Below are 27431 nucleotides of genomic sequence, written 5' to 3' on the forward strand. Positions count from 1 at the left end.
TAATGATAAAAGCTGCGTAACTTTCACTGCTAAGTAAACTTTCCACTGACATCTTAAGGAATGTGACTGTCAACATATAACTTGGTGTAGTGGCGGTATTGAGTGACACAGCTGAGGGGCATTTATAAAAAAAAAATGTACAAAAAAAACCCCAAACACGCAAAGCAATAGAAAAGCAGTAGAATAATTACTTTTTTTTAAAAATTAACATAAAAGCAGCACTCTTCCTCTTCCTCCTTCTCTTCCCACCAATGTATTTATCCTCTTGATATATTGCAGTCATCATATACAGCACTGTGTACTTACAATTGCTTATTTTGCTTTTCTACCCGGCCAATTCTTCTCTTTTCTCTGCTCTATGTAGAGAAAAGAGGAAACTGGAAGTCTCTTCTCCCGCATGAGTCATCTCCCTGTTCAACTCCCGACAAAGCTGCTCCGCTCCTTCCCTCTGCCAGCGACTTTTGCAGTGATGACTCATACAGGGAAAATTGATCTCCTGTTTCTACATGGAACTTAGAAGGATTCAGCTACTCTGCTTTTACTCTTTTAATCACAGACCTAATGGAAAAGAGAAGAATCAGCAGGGTAGAAAGGTAAAATGAGCAATTGTAAGTACACAGCGCTGTTTAATATGGTGACTGCAGTATATTAGGAGTTAAAAACTTTTACGGGAGCACTTTTTTAATATAGCCAAGAATGTTTTGGAAGCAGCTGAGAGAACAGGAACATTAAAAATGGAGCCAAACGGTATTTACTAAACAAATAGCCAAATAATCACAAAGGTCGGAATGTCTTAATAAGGCAAAACCCAAAACAAGCAGCAATTATCAGTCCTGCTCGGAGACAGAGGCGCACGTGCGTCATACGACGGCTTGGAGTATAAAGAACATTAAAAAAAAAAAAAAGATTGGTTTGGATCTCAAACGTAATCAATAATTTTTTGTTTTCGATGAAACGCAGTGATCGGTTTTCTAAGCTGTTCTGATGTACCTGGCAGGGTGTGACGTGACGGGACCAACACTGTGCTGAGCTTTGTTATCAAAAAATAAAGAAATAAGCTTGTCCTATTTTTCACAATGACTTTCGCTAATTTAAGGAACCGACTCAAATTGTTAAATGGGTAAAATTGCAAAATGTTTGTAAAAAAAAATCAACTTCACAACTTGTCTCTCCGCTATCAAGAACAGAAGCGCACGGCCCTCTGGCAAATAGGAAGTCAGGAGACAGCGGAGAAACAAAAAAGTTTAGAGAATTCCATTATCTAAAGGGCCAAGTCATTGGTAGCAGCTTCTACTGCAGCAAGTCCCCTCCAGGACAGAGACGCTCATTCACATGTTCAATTTTTCTGTACGAGTGCTGCGATTTTCATGGTTCGCACTCAGACCTGTGATAGTCTGTATGGGCATTCACATGTCTGATTTTTTTCCTCGGACAATGAGGTTGACGGAAAATATTGGAGACCTGTTGTATTTTGATACTAGGGTCATATCAAAATCAGCAATGCAAGTCAAAGAGTCCGTGAAAAAATCAGATTGAATTCGGATGACTTCCGAGAGTGGTCCAATATTTACATTGTCACAAATCGAGGGTCACCAGGGCCAAAGGCTCCTTCTCTGTACCTAATGCTAGGGGCGCCCTATTCCCCAGATTACTTCTGATGGTGAAGATGCCAAGGCCACGTACCTGGCTTTAGCTGCTGAATCCGCCCTCAGTCTGTACCCTTCCCCCACCCAGGGAAGAGGGGAGTATTTGTATACCGTAATACACCAACCAGACTAACAGGGGTAAAGAAAAATACCAAACCTATAATATACTCACACATAAAACAGAGGAATACACCAGGGAGTGGAGGATGGGGTTAAGTCAAAGTAGGAGAAAAAAGGGAATTATCACACACTCAAAACAAAGCAAAAGTCACAGATAAACCCACCACACGACTTTTCCAATAACAACCATCAGCAACCTCTAGACATGCAGCATAAGCTACCTCTGACATTGAGTGCTAGCCAGGGCCCAGATTATATAGGAGATGGGGTGGCTGACAGTGCACAGCTGAGAGCCTTAATGCAGGAAAGCTTCCAGGAGCTCTCAACTGAGCAAATTAACCCTTGCACTGCTAAAACAAATTTACACCGTTTAATATGAAGGTGAAGGGCTTCTGATCAGTGTAGATGTAGGAGAAATCAGACGCTATGGTCTTCTGCTCCTCTCTGTCGCTACACGTTGCCGGCCAATCAGAGGCCAGCAGCTGACGTCGGTGAGGCCGTGACTGGGGGTGCATGGCAGTTACGTCATGTGCTGCCCGTCGTTTGCATGCTGAAGTCAGCTGCCACCTTCAGAAGAGGACATCACGTGGCGATGGCGTGGGGGCAAGGTGAGTAAAATCATTTTATTTTTTTACATGAAGGAACAGTGGAAGAAAGGGGGCTATATATACCAGGATTGGGCACAGGATGGGGACATGTATACTAGGATGGGGCACAGGATGAGGACATACATACCAGGATGGGGCACAGGATGGGGCCATATACCAGGATGGGGCACAGGATGGGGACATATACCAGGATGGGGCACAGGATGGGGACATATACACCAGGATGGGGCACAGGATGGGGACATATCTACCAGGATGGGGCACAGGATGGGGGCATATCTACCAGGACGGGGCACAGGATGGGGGAATATATATAAGGATGGGGCCAGGATGGAGGACATATATACCAGGATGGGGCACAGGATGGGGACATGTATACCAGGATGGGGACATATATACGAGGATGGGGCACAGGATGAGGACATATATACCAGGATGGGGCACAAGATGGGGGCATATATACCAGGATGGGGCCAGGATGGAGGACATATATACCAGGATGGAGCACAGGATGGGGATATATATATCAGGATGGGAAACAGGATGGGGACATATATACCAGGATGGGGGCATATATACCAGGATGGGGCACAGGATAGGGGGACATATATACCAGGATGGGGCACAGGATAGGGGGACATATATACCAGGATGGGGCACAGGATGGGGACATATATACCAGGATGGGGCACAGGATAGGGGGACATATATACCAGGATGGGGCACAGGATGGGGACATATATACCAGTACGGGGCACAGGATGGGGACATATATACCAGGATGGGGCACAGGATAGGGGGGCATATATACCAGGATGGGGCATATATACCAGGATGGGGCACAGGATAGGGACATATATACCAGGTTGGGGGACATATATACCAGAATATCCAACCCGCAGCATTTACTGACCGTGGGAACGTACCTTAATAGTCACCTTATAGTAGGTGGCAGACAAAGATGAGTCTGCCTTAATCATTACTTGATGGCTGAAAAAAGGTAACTGCTACAACAACCGGAAAACAAAACGGTGGAAATAATTTTGACAGGGAATTCCACCAGCTCAGATCGGACTATGAGCCAGCACAGATTTCCACTATTACTTATTGCCAATTTCTTCCCAACATCTTTTTAGTAACGCATTGAGGCTGCTGCAAAATTGAAAAATACAAAAAATTCGCTAAATTTTTGCACAAACGCGTTTTCGATGTAAAACTGTCCCAAAGGGAGAGATAAATTCCCCACAATGTACCCGACATTACACTCAGCCGCCAACCGTCCCACACTGTCCCACAGATCAGCCCGCAAAAGGAGCAAAAAAGAAGGTTTTTCGGTGCAGTTCTGAGGATGTTTTTGGGCAGAGCTGGGCTTTATATATTTCGAGGTGTTTTGTATACAGCACATTGTTTTATCAATGTCTTTGCCCTGAAACTTAATGATTATGTGATATTCCAATGCTTCCCAGTGAAAAATAAAGAATGAAAACAAGCCTGTGTGACGTGAAGAGGCAGGCTGTTGTATAGCAGACTGGATAGAAAACAGCGCCACTCTTGTGCATAAAATAGGAGTGCAGTTCAGCCCCATATGTTTGGATGATCCTGGGCAACCCCTTTAAATTCCTAGCAGGGTAACTATCACTTTAATAAAGTTATCTATATGTATGATATGAATGTCTATCTGCTGTACATATGCTGCCTTTTAATTCTACACAGACTTGTTTTAGTTTCCTATCCTAAAAAAAAGCATTTAGAACTAAGTCATCTGGGCTACAATAAAAGGAACATTGCTACCTATCTTCCAACAACAGCGCCACACCTGTCACCAGGTTGGTTTGTGGTATTACAGCTCATCCCCGTTCAATAGAACTGAGCGGCAATACCGGATCGTTATCTGTAGAAGAAAGCCGCCATGTTTTTTTCTGGACAATGCTTTAAAGGGTGGGAAATGTATTCCGGGTCTTTACTCCCTGTCCACCAGTAATGGCTGCTGCCAATGAGATGTGTATTGTGAGCATTTACCTTCTCCGCCAACCAGCCCATGTGCCGGATTTCTTGGCTCCCGGAGATGCCATTTTTTCCGAGCTGATCTTTCACCTCTGTAATCGCCCTCGCAGCCTGTTCGGCCGCTGCGCCGTGGATCGCAGTGAACCAGGTCTGGGCCGTGGCTGGATCTTTGCTTCTTAGCACGACCGTATGCTTGGCATCAGGAGAATGCAGCTCCAGGTGTCTGCAAAAAAGGAACACCGAGAACGTATCGATCAATGCAAAACCCAATGTTTATCTGCTTTCTACATCATCTATCCGGAGTGTAATGAATCTCTAGGATTTCTCCAGCAGCATACTAGAGAGAGACGCAAAACAAGTCGGTGGTGCAGGGAGCGGCAGTATACTGTATAGATCTAAAACAAGTCAGTGCAGTGCGGAGCTACATTTATTTATTTAGTTACATTGGTCCTTGCATAGATGTAGGAAACAACAGTGCGTAATTATGTATTTCAGTGTCCCCCTTTAATATTCCTACTGCTGATGGTGTGGCTTACTAGAAAGATAGATAGATAGATAGATAGATAGATAGATAGATAGATAGATAGATAGATAGATAGATAGATAGATGATAGATAATAGATAGATAGATAGATAGATAATAGATAGATGATAGATAATAGATAGATGATAGATAGAAGATAGATAATAGATAGATAATAGATGGATAGATAATACATAGATAATAGATAGATGATAGATAGAGATAGATAGATGATAGATAATAGATAGATAGATAGATAGATAGATAGATAGATAGATAGATAGATAGGTAGATAATACATAGATAATAGATAGATGATAGATAATAGATAGATGATAGATAGAAGATAGATAATAGATAGATAATAGATAGATAGATAATACATAGATAATAGATAGATGATAGATAGAGATAGATAGATGATAGATAATAGATAGATAGATAGATAGATAGATAGATAGATAGATAGATAGATAGGTAGATAATACATAGATAATAGATAGATGATAGATAATAGATAGATGATAGATAGAAGATAGATAATAGATAGATAATAGATAGATAGATAATACATAGATAATAGATAGATGATAGATAATAGATAGATGATAGATAGAGATAGATAGATGATAGATAATAGATAGATAGATAGATAGATAGGTAGATAATACATAGATAATAGATAGATGATAGATAATAGATAGATGATAGATAATAGATAGATAGATAGATAGATAGGTAGATAATACATAGATAATAGATAGATGATAGATAATAGATAGATGATAGATAGAAGATAGATAATAGATAGATAGATAATACATAGATAATAGATAGATATATCATAGATAGATGATAGATACTGTAGATAGATATTGGATTTTTAATTGATTCTTTCAGAGTATGTATCCTTAAACGGTTGCCTACTTTTTGGGACGTTTTTTTCTTCACTTTTTTCTTTTTACTTACGTGGATGTATTTGGAGCTAACAATCATTTCTGCAATTGGCTTTCTTTAAAAAAAATAATTGCATAGTTTTGCTTTTCTAGGCATTTTATTTCACCAGTGCCACGCATTATTGGTCTGTGGTCCTAAATCAGTTGAGCAGAGCTCAGAGTTCGGCATAAAAAGAACCACAATCCCCCCGTTAGACTGTCATAGCGAGCGCACTGAAAGATTCTCAGTTACCTCATTTTTCACTGCAGCAATGGTGCAAAATTTTGAACAAAATACAATTGCAAAATTATTTTTTTTCTAGCCCTAACAACAAAAATAACATGCCCTAAAAAAAAAATCATAATACGTCCTTAATGTGACCTCCATGATAGTGCTCGGCTATCACCCTGCTTTTCTAGAGTCCTGCAAATCTGCCTAATTGAGCGGTAAGACATCACCGGCTCCCAGATGGTCCCTCACATTCAGAGCCCGGAGACTTCCCAGTTCTCATGGTAATCGGCCTCCATGGTTTCTTTCCCAGTGATCTCCTGGCCAGTGATGTATTCCTTCCCGATTTAGCCTTATGTCATCATCACCTCTGTGTAATTACTCTCTATAAGCGGCACATACCAATCCTTCATCCCCCTGAATTCCACCAATAACATTTTCTTAGGTCTCCATAGGTTTTCAGCCGGGTCTATTCCTGGAGCTCATCAGAAAGACTTGATTTCCCTGCAAGTGTATTTTCTATATGGAAATCTGTCCCAAACCTTATCTGGGGCCGGCGGTCAGCGATCTGCATGGTCTGCCTGCCATGGTTATGGGAAAACATGATAAAATTGTCTCCATTGATGGCTAGAAAGTTACAATCCATCAGTATTTCTGTTCTTCTTCTGCAATTCCTTCTATAAGATATACCTGGAGCACTCGGCAGTGTCTTGGCAATGAGGAGACACAACTAATGTCTTTCTTCTCACTCACGGACACATCAGGCTGTAATATATTTCAGATGTTTCATCGAGGGCAAAGCCACATAAGGGCAAGATGAACTGACACGGCAGAACTCTCAGAGATCATTTAGAAGATTGGTCTCTGCTCTCTAAGTTTTCTTCGAAGACAAAAATGATACCATCCATTAGAACTGTGCAAGGGACAGGTGCTGCTAGGATGGCACTGGGGGAACCACAAGTTACGGTAAGACGCCTTGACCAAAGTGTCTAGATGATGACCTAGAGTAACAAGTAGGTCCTTGTTGCCAGGAATGTTCAAGATAGTCCCTCAAAAAAAGAAAATTCCTGGTCTTCTAGAAGAGTTGGAAAATCTCTCTCTCAGTTTACAAATCTCACTCAGTGTTTCCTTTGCCCAGACAGTGGTTTGTCATGAATCCCAATGGCTAGGGATAGCACAGGACAAGCAAAGTACAAATATATTACGGACGAGCTCTAGGGTGATGGAACCTGGGCTGACCGCTGCCCTACGCCTGACAAACGCAACTAGAGATAGCCAGGGAGCGTGCCTACGTTGGTTCTAGACGCCACGCACCAGCCTAAGAGCTAACTAGCACTGCAGAGAAAATAAAGACCTCACTTGCCTCCAGCGGAATGAACCCCAAAAGATATAGTTGCCCCCCACATGTATTGACGGTGAAATGAGAGGAAGGCACACACATAGAGATGATATATATAGTTTTAGCAAATTGAGGCCCGCTGTAAACTAGAAAGCAGAACGATACAAAAGGGGACTGAGCGGTCAGCAAAAAAACCTAATCAAAAAAAAACATCCTGAGATTACAAGAACCCATGTGCCAACTCATGGCACATGGGGAGAACCTCAGTCCACTAGAGCTACCAGCTAGCATAGAGACATAATACGCAAGCTGGACAAAAAACCAAACAATTGAAAATCAGCACTTAGCTTATCCTGAAAGATCTGGGAGCAGGTAGGCAGGAACCAAACAGAGCACATCTGAATACATTGATAGCCGGCAAGGGAAATGACAGAAAGGCCAGGTAAAATAGGAAACACCCAGCCACTGATGGACAGGTGGAAACCAAAGGCCGCAACCCACCAAAGTCACCCAGTACCAGCAGTAACCACCAGAGGGAGCCCACAAACAGAATCCACAACAGTACCCCCCCCTTGAGGAGGGGTCACCGAACCCTCACGAGAACCCCCGGGGCGATCAGGGTGAGCTCTATGGAAGGCGCGGACCAAATCAGTCGCATGAACATCGGAGGCGACCACCCAGGAATTATCCTCCTGACCATAACCCTTCCACTTAACCAAATACTGGAGTTTGCGTCTGGAAACACGAGAATCCAAGATCTTCTCAACAACATACTCCAATTCTCCCTCCACCAGCACCGGAGCAGGAGGCTCAACCGAAGGAACAACGGGCACCTCATACCTCCGCAACAACGACCGATGGAACACATTATGAATAGCAAACGATGCTGGGAGATCCAAACGAAAAGATACAGGGTTAAGAATCTCCGAGATCCTATAAGGACCGATGAACCGAGGCTTGAACTTAGGAGAAGAGACCTTCATAGGGACAAAACGAGAAGACAACCACACCAAATCCCCAACAAGAAGTCGGGGACCCACGCGGCGACGGCGATTAGCAAACTGCTGAGTCTTCTCCTGAGATAACTTCAAATTGTCCACCACCTGATTCCAAATCTGATGTAGCCTGTCCACCACCACGTCCACTCCAGGACAATCCGAAGGCTCCACCTGACCAGAGGAAAAACGAGGATGAAACCCCGAATTACAAAAAAAAGGAGAGACCAATGTGGCCGAACTAGCCCGATTATTAAGAGCAAATTCGGCCAGTGGCAAAAAAGCAACCCAGTCATCTTGATCAGCAGAAACAAAACACCTCAAATAAGTTTCCAAGGTCTGATTAGTTCGCTCCGTCTGGCCATTCGTCTGAGGATGGAATGCAGACGAGAAAGACAAATCAATGCCCATCTTGGCACAAAACGTCCGCCAAAATCTAGACACAAACTGGGATCCCCTGTCAGAAACGATATTCTCCGGAATCCCATGCAAACGAACCACGTTCTGAAAAAATAAAGGGACCAACTCAGAGGAGGAAGGCAACTTAGGCAAGGGCACCAAATGAACCATCTTAGAAAAGCGGTCACACACAACCCAGATAACGGACATTTTCTGTGAAACCGGGAGATCAGAAATAAAATCCATGGAAATGTGCGTCCAAGGCCTCTTCGGGATGGGCAAGGATAACAACAACCCACTGGCCCGAGAACAGCAAGGCTTAGCTCGAGCACACACTTCACAAGACTGCACAAAGGTACGCACATCCCTAGACAAGGAAGGCCACCAAAAAGACCTGGCCACCAAGTCTCTAGTACCAAATATTCCAGGATGACCAGCCAACTGTTGTGAAATTGGATTCTGGGCTCCCCCGGTGGCCACTTGTGGAATTGAACTTGTGTGCATCATCCCCTCTGTTCACCTGCTCCTATCAGGATGTGGGAGTCGCTATATAACCTTGCTCCTCTGTCAGTTTCTTGCCGGTCAACAATGTAATCAGAAGCCTTCTGTGCTTGTTCCTGCTACTAGACAACTCCCAGCTAAGTTGGACTTTTGTCCTTGTGTGTTTTTGCATTTTGTTCCTGTTCACAGCTGCTGTTTCGTTACTGTGTCTGGAAAGCTCTTGTGATCGGAAATTGCCACTCTGGTGTTATGAGTTAATGCTAGAGTCTTAAAGGAATTTCTGGATGGTGTTTTGATAGGGTTTTCTGCTGACCATGAAAGTGTCCTTTCTGTCTTCCTGCTATCTAGAAAGCGGACCTCGATTTTGCTAAACCTATTTTCATACTACGTTTGTCATTTCATCTAAAATCACCGCCAATATATGTGGGGGCCTCTGTCTGCCTTTTGGGAAAATTTCTCTAGAGGTGAGCCAGGACTGTCTTTTCCTCTGCTAGGATTAGGTAGTTCTCCGGCTGGCGCTGGGCATCTAGGGTTAAAAAACGTAGGCATGCTACCCGGCCACTTCTAGTTGTGCGGCAGGTTTAGTTCATGGTCAGTATAGTTTCCATCTTCCAAGAGCTAGTTCTCATATATGCTGGGCTATGTTCTCTCGCCATTGAGAATCATGACAGCCAACACAGAAGAATGGACCTCGGAGATGACTCTACTGGTCCAATCATCCGGAACAAACAGTCTTTCTGGTGGACAACGATCCGGTTTATCCACCTGAAACTCCTGCAATGCACGTCGCAAGTCTGGGGATACGGCGGACAATATTACCCCATCCCTAAGGATACCAGTAGGCCCAGAGTCTCCAGGAGAGTCAGGCACAAAACTCGTGGAAAGAGCATCTGCCTTCACATTCTTTGAACCTGGCAGGTATGAAACCACGAAATTGAAACGAGAAAAAAACAACGACCAACGAGCCTGTCTAGGATTCAAACGCCTGGCAGACTCAAGGTAAATGAGATTCTTGTGATCAGTCAAGACCACCACACGATGTTTAGCACCCTCAAGCCAATGACGCCACTCCTCAAATGCCCACTTCATGGCCAAAAGCTCCCGATTACCCACATCATAATTGCGCTCGGCGGGCGAGAATTTTCTAGAGAAGAATGCACATGGCTTCATCACCGAGCCATTAGAACTTCTCTGTGACAAAACCGCCCCCGCTCCAATCTCGGAAGCATCAACCTCAACCTGAAAAGGAAGTGAAACATCTGGTTGACACAACACAGGAGCAGAAGAAAACCGGCGCTTAAGTTCCTGAAAGGCCTCCACGGCCGCAGGAGACCAATCAGCAACATCAGCACCCTTTTTAGTCAAATCAGTCAAAGGTTTAACAATACTGGAAAAATTAGCAATGAACCGACGATAAAAATTAGCAAACCCCAAGAACTTCTGAAGGCTCTTAACAGATGTAGGTTGTGTCCAGTCACAAATCGCCTGAACCTTGACGGGATCCATCTCAATAGTAGAAGGAGAAAAAATGTACCCCAAAACAGAAATCTTCTGGACTCCGAAGAGACACTTTGAGCCCTTCACAAACAGAGAATTGGCCCGCAGAACCTGAAACACCTTCCTGACCTGTAGAACATGAGACTCCCAGTCATCAGAAAACACCAAAATATCATCCAAATACACAATCATAAACTTATCCAGATATTCACGGAAAATATTGTGCATAAAGGACTGAAAGACTGACGGAGCATTGGAGAGTCCAAAAGGCATTACCAAATACTCAAAATGGCCCTCAGGCGTATTAAATGCGGTTTTCCACTCATCACCCTGTTTTATCCGCACCAGATTATACGCACCGCGAAGATCTATCTTAGTGAACCACCTAGCCCCCTTAATGCGAGCAAACAAATCAGTCAATAATGGCAATGGATACTGATACTTGACTGTAATCTTATTCAGAAGGCGATAATCTATACAAGGCCTCAGGGAACCATCTTTTTTTGCCACAAAAAAAAAACCTGCTCCCAGAGGGGACGAAGATGGACGAATATGTCCCTTTTCCAAGGACTCCTTAATATAATTCCGCATAGCAGTATGCTCTGGCAGTGACAGATTAAATAAACGACCCTTAGGGAACTTACTGCCAGGAATCAATTCTATAGCACAGTCACAATCTCTATGCGGAGGGAGCGAATTGAGCTTAGGCTCCTCAAAAACATCCCTATAGTCAGACAAAAACGCAGGGATCTCAGAAGGAGTAGATGAAGCGATTGAAATCGGAGGTGCATCATCATGAACCCCCTGACATCCCCAGCTTAACACAGACATTGTTTTCCAGTCCAGGACAGGATTATGAGTTTGTAACCATGGCAGACCAAGCACTAGTACATCATGTAAATTATAAAGTACAAGGAAGCGAATCACCTCCTGATGAACGGGAGTCATGCGCATGGTCACTTGTGTCCAATACTGCGGTTTATTCATAGCCAATGGTGTAGAGTCAATTCCCTTCAGAGGAATAGGAACTTCCAGAGGTTCCAGACTAAAACCGCAGCGTTTAGCAAATGACCAATCCATAAGACTCAGGGCAGCGCCCGAATCCACATAGGCATCGACGGAAATGGAAGACAGTGAAAAAATCAGAGTCACAGACAAAATGAACTTAGGCTGCAGAGTACCAATGGCAAAAGATTTATCAACCCTTTTTGTGCGTTTAGAGCATGCTGATATAACATGAGCTGAATCACCACAATAGAAACACAATCCATTTTTCCGCCTATAATTTTGCCGTTCACTTCTGGACTGAATTCTATCACATTGCATAGTCTCAGGTGCCTGTTCAGAAGACACCGCCAACTGGTGCACGGGTTTGCGCTCCCGTAAACGCCGATCAATCTGAATGGCCATAGCCATAGACTCATTCAGACCTGTAGGCATAGGGAACCCCACCATAATATCCTTAATGGCCTCAGAAAGACCATTTCTGAAGTTTGCAGCCAGGGCGCACTCATTCCACTGAGTAAGCACCGACCATTTCCGAAACTTCTGACAATATATCTCCGCTTCATCATGCCCCTGAGAGAGGGCTAATAAAGCCTTTTCAGCCTGAATCTCCAGGTTGGGTTCCTCATAGAGCAATCCCAATGCCAGAAAAAACGCATCCACACTGAGCAATGCAGGATCCCCTGGTGCCAATGCAAATGCCCAATTCTGAGGGTCGCCCCGCAGGAAAGATATAACAATCTTGACCTGTTGAGCAGGGTCTCCAGAGGAGCGAGATTTTAAAGAAAGAAACAATTTACAATTGTTCCTGAAATTCAGGAAGGTAGATCTATCTCCAGAAAAGAACTCTGGAATAGGAATTCTAGGTTCAGACATGGGAGTGTGAACAACAAAATCCTGTATGTTTTGAACTTTTGCCGCGAGATTACTCAGGCTGGAAGCCAAACTCTGGACATCCATGTTAAACAGCTAAGATCAGAGCCATTCAAGGGTTAAGAGGAGGTAAGAAGCAGCTAGACAGCAATTAAGGGCTAGGCAGCAAAACTCTGAAGGGAAAAAAAAAAAAAAAAAATTTCCCTTAAACACTTCTCTTTCTCCTGCTTCAGCCCAAACAATTAACACTTTGTGGGCCGGCTATACTGTCATGAATCCCAATGGCTAGGGATAGCACAGGACAAGCAAAGTACAAATATATTACGGACGAGCTCTAGGGTGATGGAACCTGGGCTGACCGCTGCCCTACGCCTGACAAACGCAACTAGAGATAGCCAGGGAGCGTGCCTACGTTGGTTCTAGACGCCACGCACCAGCCTAAGAGCTAACTAGCACTGCAGAGAAAATAAAAACCTCACTTGCCTCCAGCGGAATGAACCCCAAAAGATATAGTTGCCCCCCACATGTATTGACGGTGAAATGAGAGGAAGGCACACACATAGAGATGATATATATAGTTTTAGCAAATTGAGGCCCGCTGTAAACTAGAAAGCAGAACGATACAAAAGGGGACTGAGCGGTCAGCAAAAAAACCTAATCAAAAAAAACCATCCTGAGATTACAAGAACCCATGTGCCAACTCATGGCACATGGGGAGAACCTCAGTCCACTAGAGCTACCAGCTAGCATAGAGACATAATAAGCAAGCTGGACAAAAAAACAAACAACTGAAAATCAGCACTTAGCTTATCCTGAAAGATCTGGGAGCAGGTAGGCAGGAACCAAACAGAGCACATCTGAATACATTGATAGCCGGCAAGGGAAATGACAGAAAGGCCAGGTAAAATAGGAAACACCCAGCCACTGATGGACAGGTGGAAACCAAAGGCCGCAACCCACCAAAGTCACCCAGTACCAGCAGTAACCACCAGAGGGAGCCCACAAACAGAATCCACAACAGTGGTTACCTTGAACAAGGTGTCTAGATGTTGAGCTAGAGTTACATGTGGATCCTAGTTGCCAGGAATATTCAAGATTGTCCCTCAATAAAAAAGAGAAAGTTCTTGGTCTTTTAGAAAAGTTGGAAAATCTCCCTGACACCTTACAAATGTCACCCAGTGTTTCTTTTGCCCAGACGATGGTCACCTTTACGAAGGTATCTAGATGATGACCTAAAGTTACAATTAGGTTCTAGTTGCCAGGAATGTTCAAGATAGTCCCTCAAAAAAAGAGAGAATGTTCGTGGTCTTCTAGAAGAGTTGGAAAAACTCCCTGGCACCTTACAAATCTCACCTAGCGTTTCCTTTGCCCAGACTATGATCGCCTTGACGATGGTGTCTTGTACATTATGAGCTAGAGTTACAAGTGGGTCCTTGTTGCCAGGAATGTTCAAGATAGTCCCTCAAATAAAAAGAGAAAATTCCTGGTCTTCTAGAAGAGTTGGAAAATCTCTCTCTCAGTTTACAAATCTCACTCAGTGTTTCCTTTGCCCAGACAGTGGTTACCTTGAACATGGTGTCTAGATGATGAGCTAGAGTTACATGTGGATCCTAGTTGCCAGGAATATTCAAGATTGTCCCTCAATAAAAAAGAGAAAGTTCTTGGTCTTTTAGAAAAGTTGGAAAATCTCCCTGACACCTTACAAATGTCACCCAGTGTTTCCTTTGCCCAGACGATGGTCGCCTTTACGAAGGTGTCTAGATGATGACCTAAAGTTACAATTAGGTTCTAATTGCCAGGAATGTTCAAGATAGTCCCTCAAAAAAGAGAGAATGTTTGTAGTCTTCTAGAAGAGTTGGAAAAACTCCCTGGCACCTTACAATTCTCACCTAGCGTTTCCTTTGCCCAGACTATGATCGCCTTGGCGATGGTGTCTTGTACATAATGAGCTAGAGTTACAAGTAGGCCCTAGTTGCCAGGAATGTTCAATATAGTCCCTCAAAAAAAAAAAAAAGAGAAAATCCCTGGTCTTCTAGAACAGTTGGAAAATCTCTCTCTCAGCTTACAAATCTCACCCAGTGTTTCCTTTGCCCAAAAGGTGGTCGTATTGAACAAGGTGTCTAAATGATGAGCTGAAGTTACAAGTAGGTCCTAGTTGCCGAAAAATGATCAAGATAGTCCCTCAAAAAAAGAGAAAATTCCTGGTCTTTTAGAAAAGTGTTTGCTTTGCCCAGACTATGATCCCCTTGACGAAGGTGTCTACATAATGAGCTAGAGTAACAAGTAGGTCCTAGTTGCCAGGAATGTTCAAAATAGTCCCTCAAATAAAACAAAGAGACCGTTCCTGGTTTTCTGGAAGAGTTGGAAAATCTCCCTGGCACCTTTCAAATCTCACCTAGTGTTTCCTTCACCCAGATGATGACATGCTGTGATATTAAGCAAGGGGTGGTAACGGGTAATCCCGATGTCCCACAAGGAAATTTAGAAAAGTATGACCAAAGTACAACCTCAGAAGAATAACGAACAGCTGAAGGACAACTGACGGTTCAGTTAAATCTGGTCACACATATTATTGTGGTAATCTATCTTTTAAATAAAATCAGCTGCAAATGTTATAAAACAAAAAAACAAACTGTACTCAGCTCTTCTTTCCCGCGTGACCCAGCACTGACGCTGCGGCTGTCCTTCCGGTGTTTGTTTACATCCTATCCGCATGTAAACAAACACCAGGTGGACCACCAGCACATCAGTGCTTGTACTTCCCAATGGCTTGTTTTATATTGTTGGCAACTCCTTCTATGAATTTATATTTCAGAAAATAGTCAATCTAAAATTTTCCATACTCATTAAATTACAGTCTACTCATTTTGTGACTTGACATTTTTCCCCAACTCTCTGTACACGTGCATGCTCAGTTCTGTAAAGTCGACTTATTTATTTCGAAGGGTAGAAGGGAATAATTGACTTCCAGATCCTTTCTAGTAGAGACTTGTATCTTTGAAATCCAACATGCCCAATTTTCCCTTCTCTTGTGATCTGCCATTGGAGTGGAGAGTTGGCAAGTCCCCACACTTGCGATGCTAGTAGAAAAGAACATCTTGATGCCTATGGCAAGTGATGGATCATGCCATAATATGAAATAATAAGCATGTACAGATAAAGTTCAGGCCTAAACGCGTGTATGCACACCATATCATGACTACAGATGATTTTGCTGCTCTCTGTCAGGAGATGTTTGTGCTATATGTGTCTGTAAGCTGCCATACAACAGATGAGATATGCAGTACAGAATGTTGTGGATTTTTTTGTTTGATTAATGTATTTAATTTGTATAAGGACTTGAGGTGCTCATTGGAGCCATAATATGGATGTGTGTATGAAGCCTTCTGGAGGCTTCAGAGCTGAAATCTCACAGAATTTCTTCCTGACTCAATGCCAACCGTAATGATTTACCTTACGGCTAGTGTTGTCTTCGTACCAGACACGGTACAGTCATCTTATGTTGGAAAAATAACTATTATAGGAGCCCAACTAAACTATTATGCATACAGTATGTTGACTGTTTTTACTCCTAGCCGAGGTGTCACGCAGTCATGGTCTTCGGTGAGGAAGGGGGACCTCAAACTGTCCCTGGAACTGGGAACCTAACTATCCCTTGCCCAGGGGTACTCTTGAAAGTAGAGGGGCCTGAGTCTCTGACCTTACTATGCTCCTGTTAATGTCCTAAGCTGTCCCCTCCAGCTCTCCCAGTAGGCCTGGGGCAGATATGTTTGTTAGTGTACAAACAAGTAAGACAAACAGAGATAACAAAAAGCAACTTACATACTAAAACACTCACCAAGGGTAGAGAGGAATAAAGGGAAGGATAGGAAGGTACAAACCAAATGGGAATAGGACAATGGAGAAAGCATACACCCAATAACAATCTCCAGCAGCAACTACAAACTTCAACTTCAGCACACCAACTCCAGCAAGCCAGGAAGAAAACTTTCCCAGGTGGGGATGAGAAGGTCTGGCCAGGATTTACAGAGAAAAGAAATGAGCAAGTCAGGAGCAGCTGTGAGATGGAGCTGTGTGTCTCTAACCAGCATACAAAGAGTCATTAACATCTTCAGCGCCAAAGGAAACAAAGTCTATTTAATATGAGGAACAAAACACACAGGCTAAATGGAAGACCTGTGATTCACAATATGAAATGATCGTCTAACCCCAGATCTCCCAGGAGGACGTGACACACTGGTGACACTACATCACTACCATTGAGACAGAACTTTGTTACTTTGCAACCATCTGAGTTTGATCCAACCAAGGTCACCATTTTGCACAACAATTTTATGTTCTCCCCAAATTTTTTTTTTATCTACATCTTTTTCATGTTTCCTCCCACACTCCAAAAATATATTAATCGATTTATAGCTTTCCAAGGAACCTAACCCAAATGTGTGCCTGAGGGCTCGTTCAGGCGACCGCATTTTCAGTCCGAGTGCGATCCAACAAAACATCGGATCACACTCCGACCAATATTATTTTATGGGGCCGTGCACATGTCCAGTTTATTGCTCATCCTAATTCTTTTCCTACCACACCTCTACAATGTAATGATTGTCACTGTCGGGAGGACCAAAATAACATTTGTGAGTGATATTTAGAGCGGCGATGAATTCCCATTAGCTTTTTACAGTTCATACATCACTTAGACTCAGGACTAAACATTACTAAAGATGGAAACCTGCTGCGGTCCTGGGACTCCTGGACATTCCCGTTGTTGTACCACTATATAAACAGACTTTAAAGTTCAAATGAAAGAGCCCTTAAGAAAACATTCACTTGATATCAGCCATTAAGATTTCTCGAGATTAATGCACTAAGTGCAGAGTAAGCATCGCAGGTAAATAGCAGAGGGCGGCAACATGCAGGCGCCATTTATAAAGCTCTGAAGGTTTTCACATTTATCACAAGAGCTTCACCATGAGATTAGATTAGTTTACCAACTTTTTTTTTAGAAAACTTCACATTTTTTATATGGTACTTGAAACTTTTTTTTAGATTAACAAATCCACTATTTTTTAATACTTTAATACTAAAAATATTTTTATAAAAAATAAACTATTTTAGATTTTTATTTTTTTTAGAATAAAAACCTGCAACTTCTTTTCAGTTTACAGGAAACTTGACAGCCGATCCACTGCATGACTTCAGCCATATATTGAATGTTTGACTGTGAAATGCAGCCGTGTCTAAAAAAAACTGGGGACCCACCTGTCTGAATAGTCTTCTGTGTGGCTCGGTCCCCCGCAGGTACTTCCCGCCCACTCTCCTTGAGTCACAGGTCTCTCCCTTCATGTGTGTATAGGGAGAGAACTGTCACTCCAGTGGAGCAGATGGGGAGAAACTACCGGAGACCAGACTGTATAGCATGCCATCACTTTATAAGGTGAAAATAAATGCAGCTGGTGACCGAGACGCATGAGAGACTAGTCGGACAGGTGGGTTCTACCATTGAGTCACAGGTCTCTCCCTTAATGCATGTATAGGGAGAGAACTGTCACTCCAGGGGAGCAGATGGGGAGAAGCTACTGTAGACCTGGCTGTATTTCATGCCATCGCTTTATAAGGTGAGAATAAATGTGGCCGGTGAGTGAGCCGCACGGAATCCTAGTCGGGACAGGTGGGTTCTTCCTGCCCGTCCCTTGGAGTGACAGGCCTTTCCCTTCATACATGTATAGGGAGAGACCTGTGAGTCATCAGCAGCAGGCAGGGAGAAGACAAAGGGAGACAACTTCTCCAACCAGTCTCCTGTGCAGTTTGGTCACTGGCGGCTCGAAAAATTATGTTTTTCTCTGAAATGTCGCAGCGTTCCAGAGTTAAATATAAATCGCTGAAATCATACAGCCGATGCCTGATACATGTTGCCCGTGGATCCAGCAGCATGTACTAGTTGTGAGGTTTGCTTTCATTTGTCAACCTTTTTTTTATGATACTCACAATTTTTTTTTTAGATTAATTTACCAACTTTTTTTTTTTATAAGGGTATATTTACACGCTGCATTTTTTACGCATTTTTTTTGTGTTACTGTTGTGTTTTTTGCTGCTTGCCCTGACCATATGCCTGCTTCCTATCTGACAGTAATTTAACATTTATATGACTACGTATTGGTCTAACATCCTTTTGGGATGCTGAACATCCAATTCCTCAAACTATGCTGCTGGGAAGCTCAGCTGATCTCAGACCGTGCAAAAGGGAACTTAGAGGCTGAACCCAGACCGTGCTGCAGGGAGCTTAGGAGATGATCCTAGACTGTGCTGCAGGGAGCTTAGGAGATGATCCTAGACTGTGCTGCAGGGAGCTTAGGAGATGATCCTAGACTGTGCTGCAGGGAGCTTAGAAGCTGATCCCAGACTGTGCAAAAGGGAACTTAGGGGCTGATCCCAGACCGTGCTGCAGGGAGCTTAGGAGCTGATCCCAGACCGTGCTGCAGGGAGTTTAGGAGCTAATCCCAGACCGTGCTGCAGGGAGTTTAGGAGCTGATCCCAGACCATGCTGCAGGGACCTTAGGAGCTGATCCCAGACTGTGATGCAGGGAGCTTAGGAGCTGATCCCAGACCATGCTGCAGGGACCTTAGGAGCTGATCCCAGACCATGCTGCATGGAGCTTAGGAGCTGATCCCAGACCGTGCTGCTACAGGGAAATTAGGAGCTGATCCCAGACCGTTCTGCAGGGAGCCTTGGAGCTGATCCCAGACAGTGATGCAGGAAGCTTAGGAGCTGATCCCAGACCGTGCTGCAGGGAGCTTTGGAGCTGATCCCAGACCGTGATGCAGGGAGCTTAGGAGCTGATCCCAGACCGTGATGCAAGAAGCTTAGGAGCTGATCCCAGACTGTGATGCAGGAAGCTTAGGAGCTGATCCCAGACCGTGATGCAGGGAGCTTAGGAGCTGATCCCAGACCGTGATGCAGGGAGCTTAGGAGCTGATCCCAGACCGTGGTGAAGGGAGCTTAAGAGCTAATCCCATACAGTGCTGCTGGAAGCTCAGGAGCTGATCTCCGACCGTGCTGCAGGGAGCTTTGGAGCTGATCCCAGACTGTGCAAAATGGAATTTAGAGGAGCTTATCTCAAACTGCTGCAGGGAGCATAGGAGCTGATCCTAGCCGTGCTGCAGGGAGCTTAGGAGGCGATCTCAAACTGTCTTGCAGAAGATCGAGCCGCACAGGAGACTAGTCAGATGGGTGGGTTCTTCCCTCCAGCTACCTGGAGTGACAGACCTCTCTCTTCATGCATGAAACCTGTCAGTCATTAGCAGCGGGCGTGGAGAAGCTGCTGGGGAACTGCCTGTCCAACTAGTCTCCCATGCAGATCAGTCCACGGAGGCCTTCAAGGTATGTTTTTCTCTGAAACGGTGCAGCGCTTGAGTCTCACCTGCTTGGCTGAAATTATACAAGCAGTGCTGGATACATGCTGCCTGCGGATCGGGCAGACGATATCAGCTGTCAGGTCTCCTTTACGTGCAGAAGCCTATCATTTCAATACTAAAAGTGCACTTAAAAATCTGCATCAAAAATACATGAAAGGGAGGAAAACACATTAAAAAAATTAGCAAAAGCGCAATTTTAAAAGCAGTTAAGTTATTGAATATTTTTCTGCACATGACTGCAAAAAAGCGGCATTTTCACATGTGGGAACAGGTCCTTAGTAAAAATGAATAACACAGACAGAAATAATGTTGTCACCGCCCATGTAAGGGCTCTTATCCTGTATACACAATATACCGCTGTTGACAGTCGACAGTCGAGTAAAGACGGGGGCAATTTAGTAAGACGCGGTATGTGTAGGAAAGGTCAGATAGAAATGACGCATCCGATGTAACAACAAATGAAAAAAAACACAATATGTGACTCAGGGAGACGAAAGATTAATAACCGGGGCTGAAAATGCTGCGACCTTACAGGTAATCTGAGACTTCTGAAAATGGAATGTTGTTTTACCACTTATTATTGTGGTTCAATCACTTTTTTTTTTTTGCAGTTTTATACTTTTACTGAAATTCTTTCTTTATTCTGTATGACGGACACTTTTCCGTATGCTACCTCAGGCTTCAGAACGTTTACGTCCCTTTTGTAGACACTCTTTTAAAGCTGCTAAAGTTGTCATAAAAGTGTCAAAAATCGTCACAGTCATGACCAATAATGTTACCGGCCCCTAATTACACGAAGATATTGGTTTCTGATGAAGAGTGATTTTTGGCCGCATGAAAGATGTGATAATCTGATGATCGTTTACTTAATCAGCTGATTGCCGCCGATTACTTTCAGGCTGCTTTCACACACTGTGGCCACATTCGGTCTATGTGCTGAAATTGTGACAAAAACTCATCGTTTTGCTGGAGTTTTCCAAAATTGAGGTTTTACTGCAATTATGGCAAAGAAAAGGCAACTAAGTCACATTGTGTCATAATTTGTAAATAAGATGATGTTTTCTTTCAGGTTCTAACTTGCTCCCAGGTCTTAGAGGAAACTATCATAAGAAAATAACTTAATGTTTAAATCGGGTTCATATGTTAAATGTATATTTAAAAGCATTTTGATATATATAAATCTATATAACAAAAAACAAAAACAGAAATCATGCAATTTTGCTAACACAGGATCCACCATTCACAATAGGTGATGTCACAGCTCTCCTCCTCCTCCTGTACAATGACTGATAACACCTCTATATACAGTAGATAACACAGGATCCACCATTCACAATAGGTGATGTCACAGCTCACCTCCTCCTCCTCCTGTACAATGATTGATAACACCTCTATATACAGTAGATAACACAGGATCCACCATTCACAATAGGTGATGTCACAGCTCTCCTCCTCCTCCTGTACAATGACTGATAACACCTCTATATACAGTAGATAACACAGGATCCACCATTCACAATAGGTGATGTCACAGCTCACCTCCTCCTCCTGTACAATGACTGATAACACCTCTATATACAGTAGATAACACAGGATCCACCATTCACAATAAGTGATGTCACAGCTCACCTCCTCCTCCTGTGCAATGACTGATAACACCTCTATACACAGATCACACAAGATCCACTATTCACAATAGGTGATGTCACAGCTCACTCCTCCTCCTGTACAATGACTGATAACACCTCTATATACAGTAGATAATACAGGATCCACCATTCACAATAGTTGATGTCACAGCTCACCTCCTCCTGTACAATGACTGATAACACCTCTATATACAGTAGATAAAACAGGATCCATCATTCACAATAGGTGATGTCACAGCTCACCTCCTCCTCCTGTACAATGACTGATAACACCTCTATATACTGTAGATAACACAAGATGCACCATTTACAATAGGTGATGTCACAGCTCACCTCATCCCCTCCATTCATAATGGTCTTTGCCTTGATGAATCATGCTCACAAAATGCTTCAATACAATTAAAAAAAAATTGAGCTTGGTTTGAGTTGGTATACATGCAGCACAAACGCATGTTCACATTGGCCATAAAATACAAAACCTAAAAGGAAAAAACTGAGCAAAAACCCTGCTGTAACTAAATAAGTACAAATGAAAAGAGCATTTAAATAACTCCGGGTTCTTGGTAATACTGTTATTGATCATAAACGGCATTAAAGCCATCCCACCGTCGACAAGGTGACACTGATTGGGACGAGTCCTACGCTCTCTAATATTAAAAACCATACCATGTGTCAGAGTTGACCTCAGTGTGTGAATAAGGGCAGACAAACGGACCAGGTCCTAACCAGTGGACACCAGTCTGGGGAAGCCTTTAAATGTAATTTCCAGCTCAGGAGAGGGAGGCCGCACCCCAGCTTGCACAGAATGCAAAAATACATAGAAAAAAGAAAAATTGAGCTTGGATTAAGTTGGTATACATGCAGCACAGATCAGGGGCACCTTGACGATCGTGGGATGGCTTTTATGCTATTTTTGATCGAAAACAGTATTACTAAGAACCCTGTGTTATATAAATGCACTTTTGCTTTTTACTTATTTAGTTACAGCAGGTTTTTGCTCATTTTGTTTCTTGTAGGTTTTGTATTCAATACAATTCAGTAGGGTTTGAGTCGGTCTCTTGGGGCGAATTTCCAAATGCACAACAGGAACAAGCCACCTTACTAATTTCATTTCAATGCTTCCCTGTTCCCCCAACGGTCTTTGCTTATTAGTGATGATATAACATATTAACCTTTCACCGCTGCTTCCAATCACTGTCAGCAGCAATAGCGTTTCAACATCACTGAGGTCACCACTGTGGACAGTCATTGTCAGCAGCTGTTACGTGTTGTATCAACAGGGAAAGGGCAAGACCGGCTGGGCGCCGGGGAAGCGTTCATGCTAGAGCAGGATGCGGTTAGAAAGGTAAGGATCATGTGGGCTAGGGAGCAAATGTCAGGGTAAAAGAAGGATCGGGCAGTTAGTTTTCAGCATGCCCAATACTATATTTCTGGCAACTCCTTATTCCTCTCTGCCCAATGAAAAAGTAATGCAAGCCTGAGCGAGTTAATGCATATTAACAAAATTGGGGGAAGAGTCACACGGCGGTATAACTTGGATGATTATCGCAGCGCAATGCTCGGACTGGGTTGCTATAGGGTTTCCTATAGGGTTGTAAAATTCAGATTATATTACACATAAGGCATTATACACGTGAGTGTTTAACATGTTCCTAATTCTCCACCCAAACCAGGGAGGAGGGGGCAAAACCTACGAGAAGAGTCAATCTTCAAAACTTGTCCGAAACGGAACACACAAATATTTTTCTTTTTCAACTTCAGCATGAAATCCACCCCGACTAACCATCAAAAAGAAAATTATTTGCCTTTTCCATGGTTTATTTAATGGATTAAATATCATCAAAACAGACAGACACTTAAGTTCAAGCTGGACCAAGTGATTATCTCGCGTTTATTTGCCGAAACCTCGAGAAAACGGGTTTCACATCTTATCCCTAAGAAGCCACTACTCCTCGTCTCATCACTCAATTACTGCCCGCTCAGTAGCAAATCAAGCGGCCTCCACGCCAAAAGTAGTTATTATTTTGTCACCAAGCCTTAAAAGAAAAAGCAGGAACATATGGCATCACTCTCCAAACCATCCGACCCACCAGCGTTACAGGAGGGAGCACGACAAGTCTCGAGATTATTTCACTTTCATCAAAATTATCAAATGGCTTTAAAAAGTTGGTCAATTAATTGTGTCCGGGATGACATTTTAGGGGTTCTCCAGTTTTGCATGACCCCTCTTCCTTGATGCAGTTGTTTTAAAATAAAATGAGCATTAGTCAACCTCTACAAGTCCAGTGCTGAGCCTCCGCCGCTGCTCCCGGTGACTGTTATCGTCCGCAGTACTGCCGTCACATTAACAGCGCTGCAGCAAATGGGTGTCTGCCTGGCTGCAGCGCTGTTAATGTGACGTCAGTGCAGCAGACAATAACAGACACCAGGAGCAGCGGCGGAGACTCAGCGCTGAACCCAGGTAGGGAGAGTAAAGCTCACGGGGGTTTTTTTAACAAAGGGCAGGGGTTTTACAAAACAGTAAAACCCCTTTAAGTGGTATTACACGACTGATTAATGGTCATCGTGAGTCAACAAGAGCCATCGTGCCATATCGGTTCTCCACTCATGGTCATAGAAATTGGTGAGTCACAGTGACCAGGAATGAGGGGCAGGCAGGACGGGCAGTCATGCAGTCTGGCACGCCGGCGGTCATTTTAACATCCAGTTTGGTCGAACCAATGAGATTTGGCCAAATCAGATCCCTGGGAAACAAAGTTTTTTGTGACATTTTTCACTTTATAGTCTACATTGTTACCTATGACTGTTGTGTTTGAAACTGTTAAACTGTAAAGCGCTGTGGAATATGTTGGCGCTATATAAATAAAGATTATTATTATTATTATTATTATTACAGTGCCATATAAAATGCATGGCATGACGACACTTTTGGTTTGTGCCATTTTGGGGGCTAGCAAAAAAAATTCTTCCCATAAGCTTGTCTGTAAGTTAGAAAACTCTGCAGGAATACGTTGACTTTGGGATAAAAGGAAACTATTAAAATAGTCACTGTTGATTTTTTTTTTTTATTTACATGTTTAAGGCTTTTTCACATTTTTGATGCATTTTTGGGTCTCTTGGATTTTTTCCCTAAACGCAGCACCAAACGGAAGGATTTTAAAAACTGTATGAAAATCAAGGTAATATTCACAAACCGGGAAAAAAAAATCCATAAATAAAGAATTATGGTGGGAATTTATCAGAGGGGGGGGGGGGGGGATTTCAGTAGGTTTCTCTAGTAGGTGCGTTGCTGATATTTGCACTACATTTACGAAAGCGTTGCATGATGTTTCATACATTTTGTTAGTATACTTTTTCACTGGAGTTTGTGACTTTTTGGGCTGAAGAAAAAAAATTGCAAAAATGCCCTTGGCACCAGTAGGGTTAAGCTGATTGGAAAGTCTAATTTTGCGCACCCTACACCGTCCCAGCTATTTTTGGCAGCCTGGATTTCCTTCAATGCTCTGTAAATACACAATGCTTGTTCTGTTGACTGACAGAAAGGTCAGCGCCGCTTGTTTGCAACATCTGGAGCACAGCCGCGTCCCGGGAGACCCTCGGACCCTCGTCTATTTCACAGCTGCTGGTAGCAGGCTCGCTGGTGCTGAAAATAGGAAGCCGTCTGTGTACGAGCTCGCTGCCGCTTCCTGCCCGCCGCTCTCTGAAGGTTACTGAAGACTCGGAATTTGGAAGTTGGACTTTTCGCACTTTCCTTTGTATGTTACGGGGCGAAGCGTCAGGAATGGCAACAGCTTATCCTTTACTGTGCATAAGGCTGAAGTCACACACAACGTATAAAAAAAAAATCGGTCCGTTTTACACGGACGAGAATTGCAGAAATGTTCCCTGAACAGTGATCTGTGTGTCATCCGTGTGCAGTGCGAGGATGCGATTTTCTCGCATGTAAGCATCCGTATGACATCCGCATGGCGAGATTTTCTCGCCGGCTTGCAAAATGGATATAATGGATTCATGGACTCAAATATCTGTGAAAAAATATGTACTATATATATATATATATATATATATATATATATATATATATATATATATATATATATGTGTGTGTCAGTGAGACACATATGTATCTATATTTATATTTCATATTTATATTTTCATACAGCGCTAGATAGCAGAATAGCCGGTAATTCATTTGTCGGCTTTTGCTAAATTGCAGAAGCCGACAGAATATGAGACATGGTTACATACAGTAAACCATTGCATATCCGTTAGATTTTTATATGTCCCTCACTAATAATGTTAGTTGTGTGTGTGTGTGTGTGTGTAAAATTTGGGAGCTGTAGGTGTTAAATTAAAGAATTCACGGAAAAAAACTGGCGTGGGCTGTCGCGCAATTTTCTCGGCCAGAGAGGGAAAGCCAGTGACTGAGGCCAGATATTAATAGCCTAGAGAGGGACCATGGTTATTGACCCTCCCCTGGCTGAAAACATCTGCCCCCAGCCACCCCAGAAAAGGCACATCTGTAAGCTGCACCTATTCCGGCACTTAGCCTCTCTCTTCCCACTGCCCTGTGGCATTGGCATATGAGGTAATAAGGGATTAATGTCATCTTGCTATTGTAAGGTGACATTAAGCCTGGTTAATAATGAAGAGGTAGTCAATGACTACCGCTGACGTCACTTAGGCTACGCAGACTCCCCACCTGACACGGTGAACTTGACAGCGTGGGAAAATGTTTAGAAACTTTCCCACACTAATGAGTTCATGCCCGGTCAGGCGGGGAGGCTGCACTGGCAGCTTTTCATTCATTACTCCATGGTTTACAGTCTGGTAGGTAGCATTAGCAGCGTTCCCGGTTGTAAACTAATCAACCCCTTGAGGTGGATTGCAGCGTGGGACTTGACTGTACGACGGACAAGTATGAAATATTGTTGTTGTTGAGTTTTTTTTAAATTTTTTTACAGAAGAACGAGGGCTTCGCTAGCATTGAGAGTGTAATAAAGATGGTAAACCTGTGTGTTTAATTATTTCATTAAAATACTTTATTCTTAATGTGTGTATTTTTTTAACCCATTCATACTATTGGATTAATAATGGATAGGCGTCTAATTGACACCTCTCCATTATTAACCAGGCTTAATGTCACCTTACAATAGCAAGGTGACATTAACCCCTTATTACCCCATGTGCCACCTATACAGGGCATTTGGAAGAGAGAGGCTGTCACAATAGGCACATCTTACAGATGTGCCTTTTCTGGGATGACTGGGGGCATATTTTTTAGCCAGGGGGGCCAATAACCATGGTCACTCTCTAGGCTATTAATATCTGCCCTCAGTCACTGGCTTTTTCTCTCTGGTGGAGAAAATTGCGTGGGAACCAGTTTTTTCCGTGAATTAATCCTTTAATTTAACACCTACAGCTCTAAAATTTGACACACTCACACTACTAACATTATTAGTGAGGGACATGTAAAAATATAATAGATATGAAATGGTTTACTGTATGTAAACCATGTCTAATATCCTGTCGGGTTCTGCAATGATTTTACAGAATACGACAATTGAATTATCGGCTATTCTGCTACCTAACTCTCTATGAAATATAAATATACACTGCTCAAAATAATAAAGGGAACACTCAAATAACGCATCCTAGATCTGAATGAATGAAATATTCTCATTGACTACTTTGT

The 27431-nt window shown here is 43.1% G+C and overlaps 1 protein-coding gene across 1 annotated transcript in view; it reads right to left on the minus strand.

Moving 5' to 3' along the window:
- Window positions 1-27431, minus strand: part of SNTB1 (syntrophin beta 1) — a 177671-nt gene that overhangs the window by 54822 nt on the left and 95418 nt on the right. Inside the window, exon 3 of the mRNA XM_077271159.1 lies at window positions 4394-4601. Coding sequence (XP_077127274.1) covers window positions 4394-4601 — 208 coding nt within the window. The remainder of the gene's footprint in view (window positions 1-4393; window positions 4602-27431) is intronic.

This window comes from Ranitomeya variabilis, chromosome 6 (genome assembly GCF_051348905.1).
Source record: "Ranitomeya variabilis isolate aRanVar5 chromosome 6, aRanVar5.hap1, whole genome shotgun sequence".
NCBI lineage: Eukaryota > Metazoa > Chordata > Amphibia > Anura > Dendrobatidae > Ranitomeya > Ranitomeya variabilis.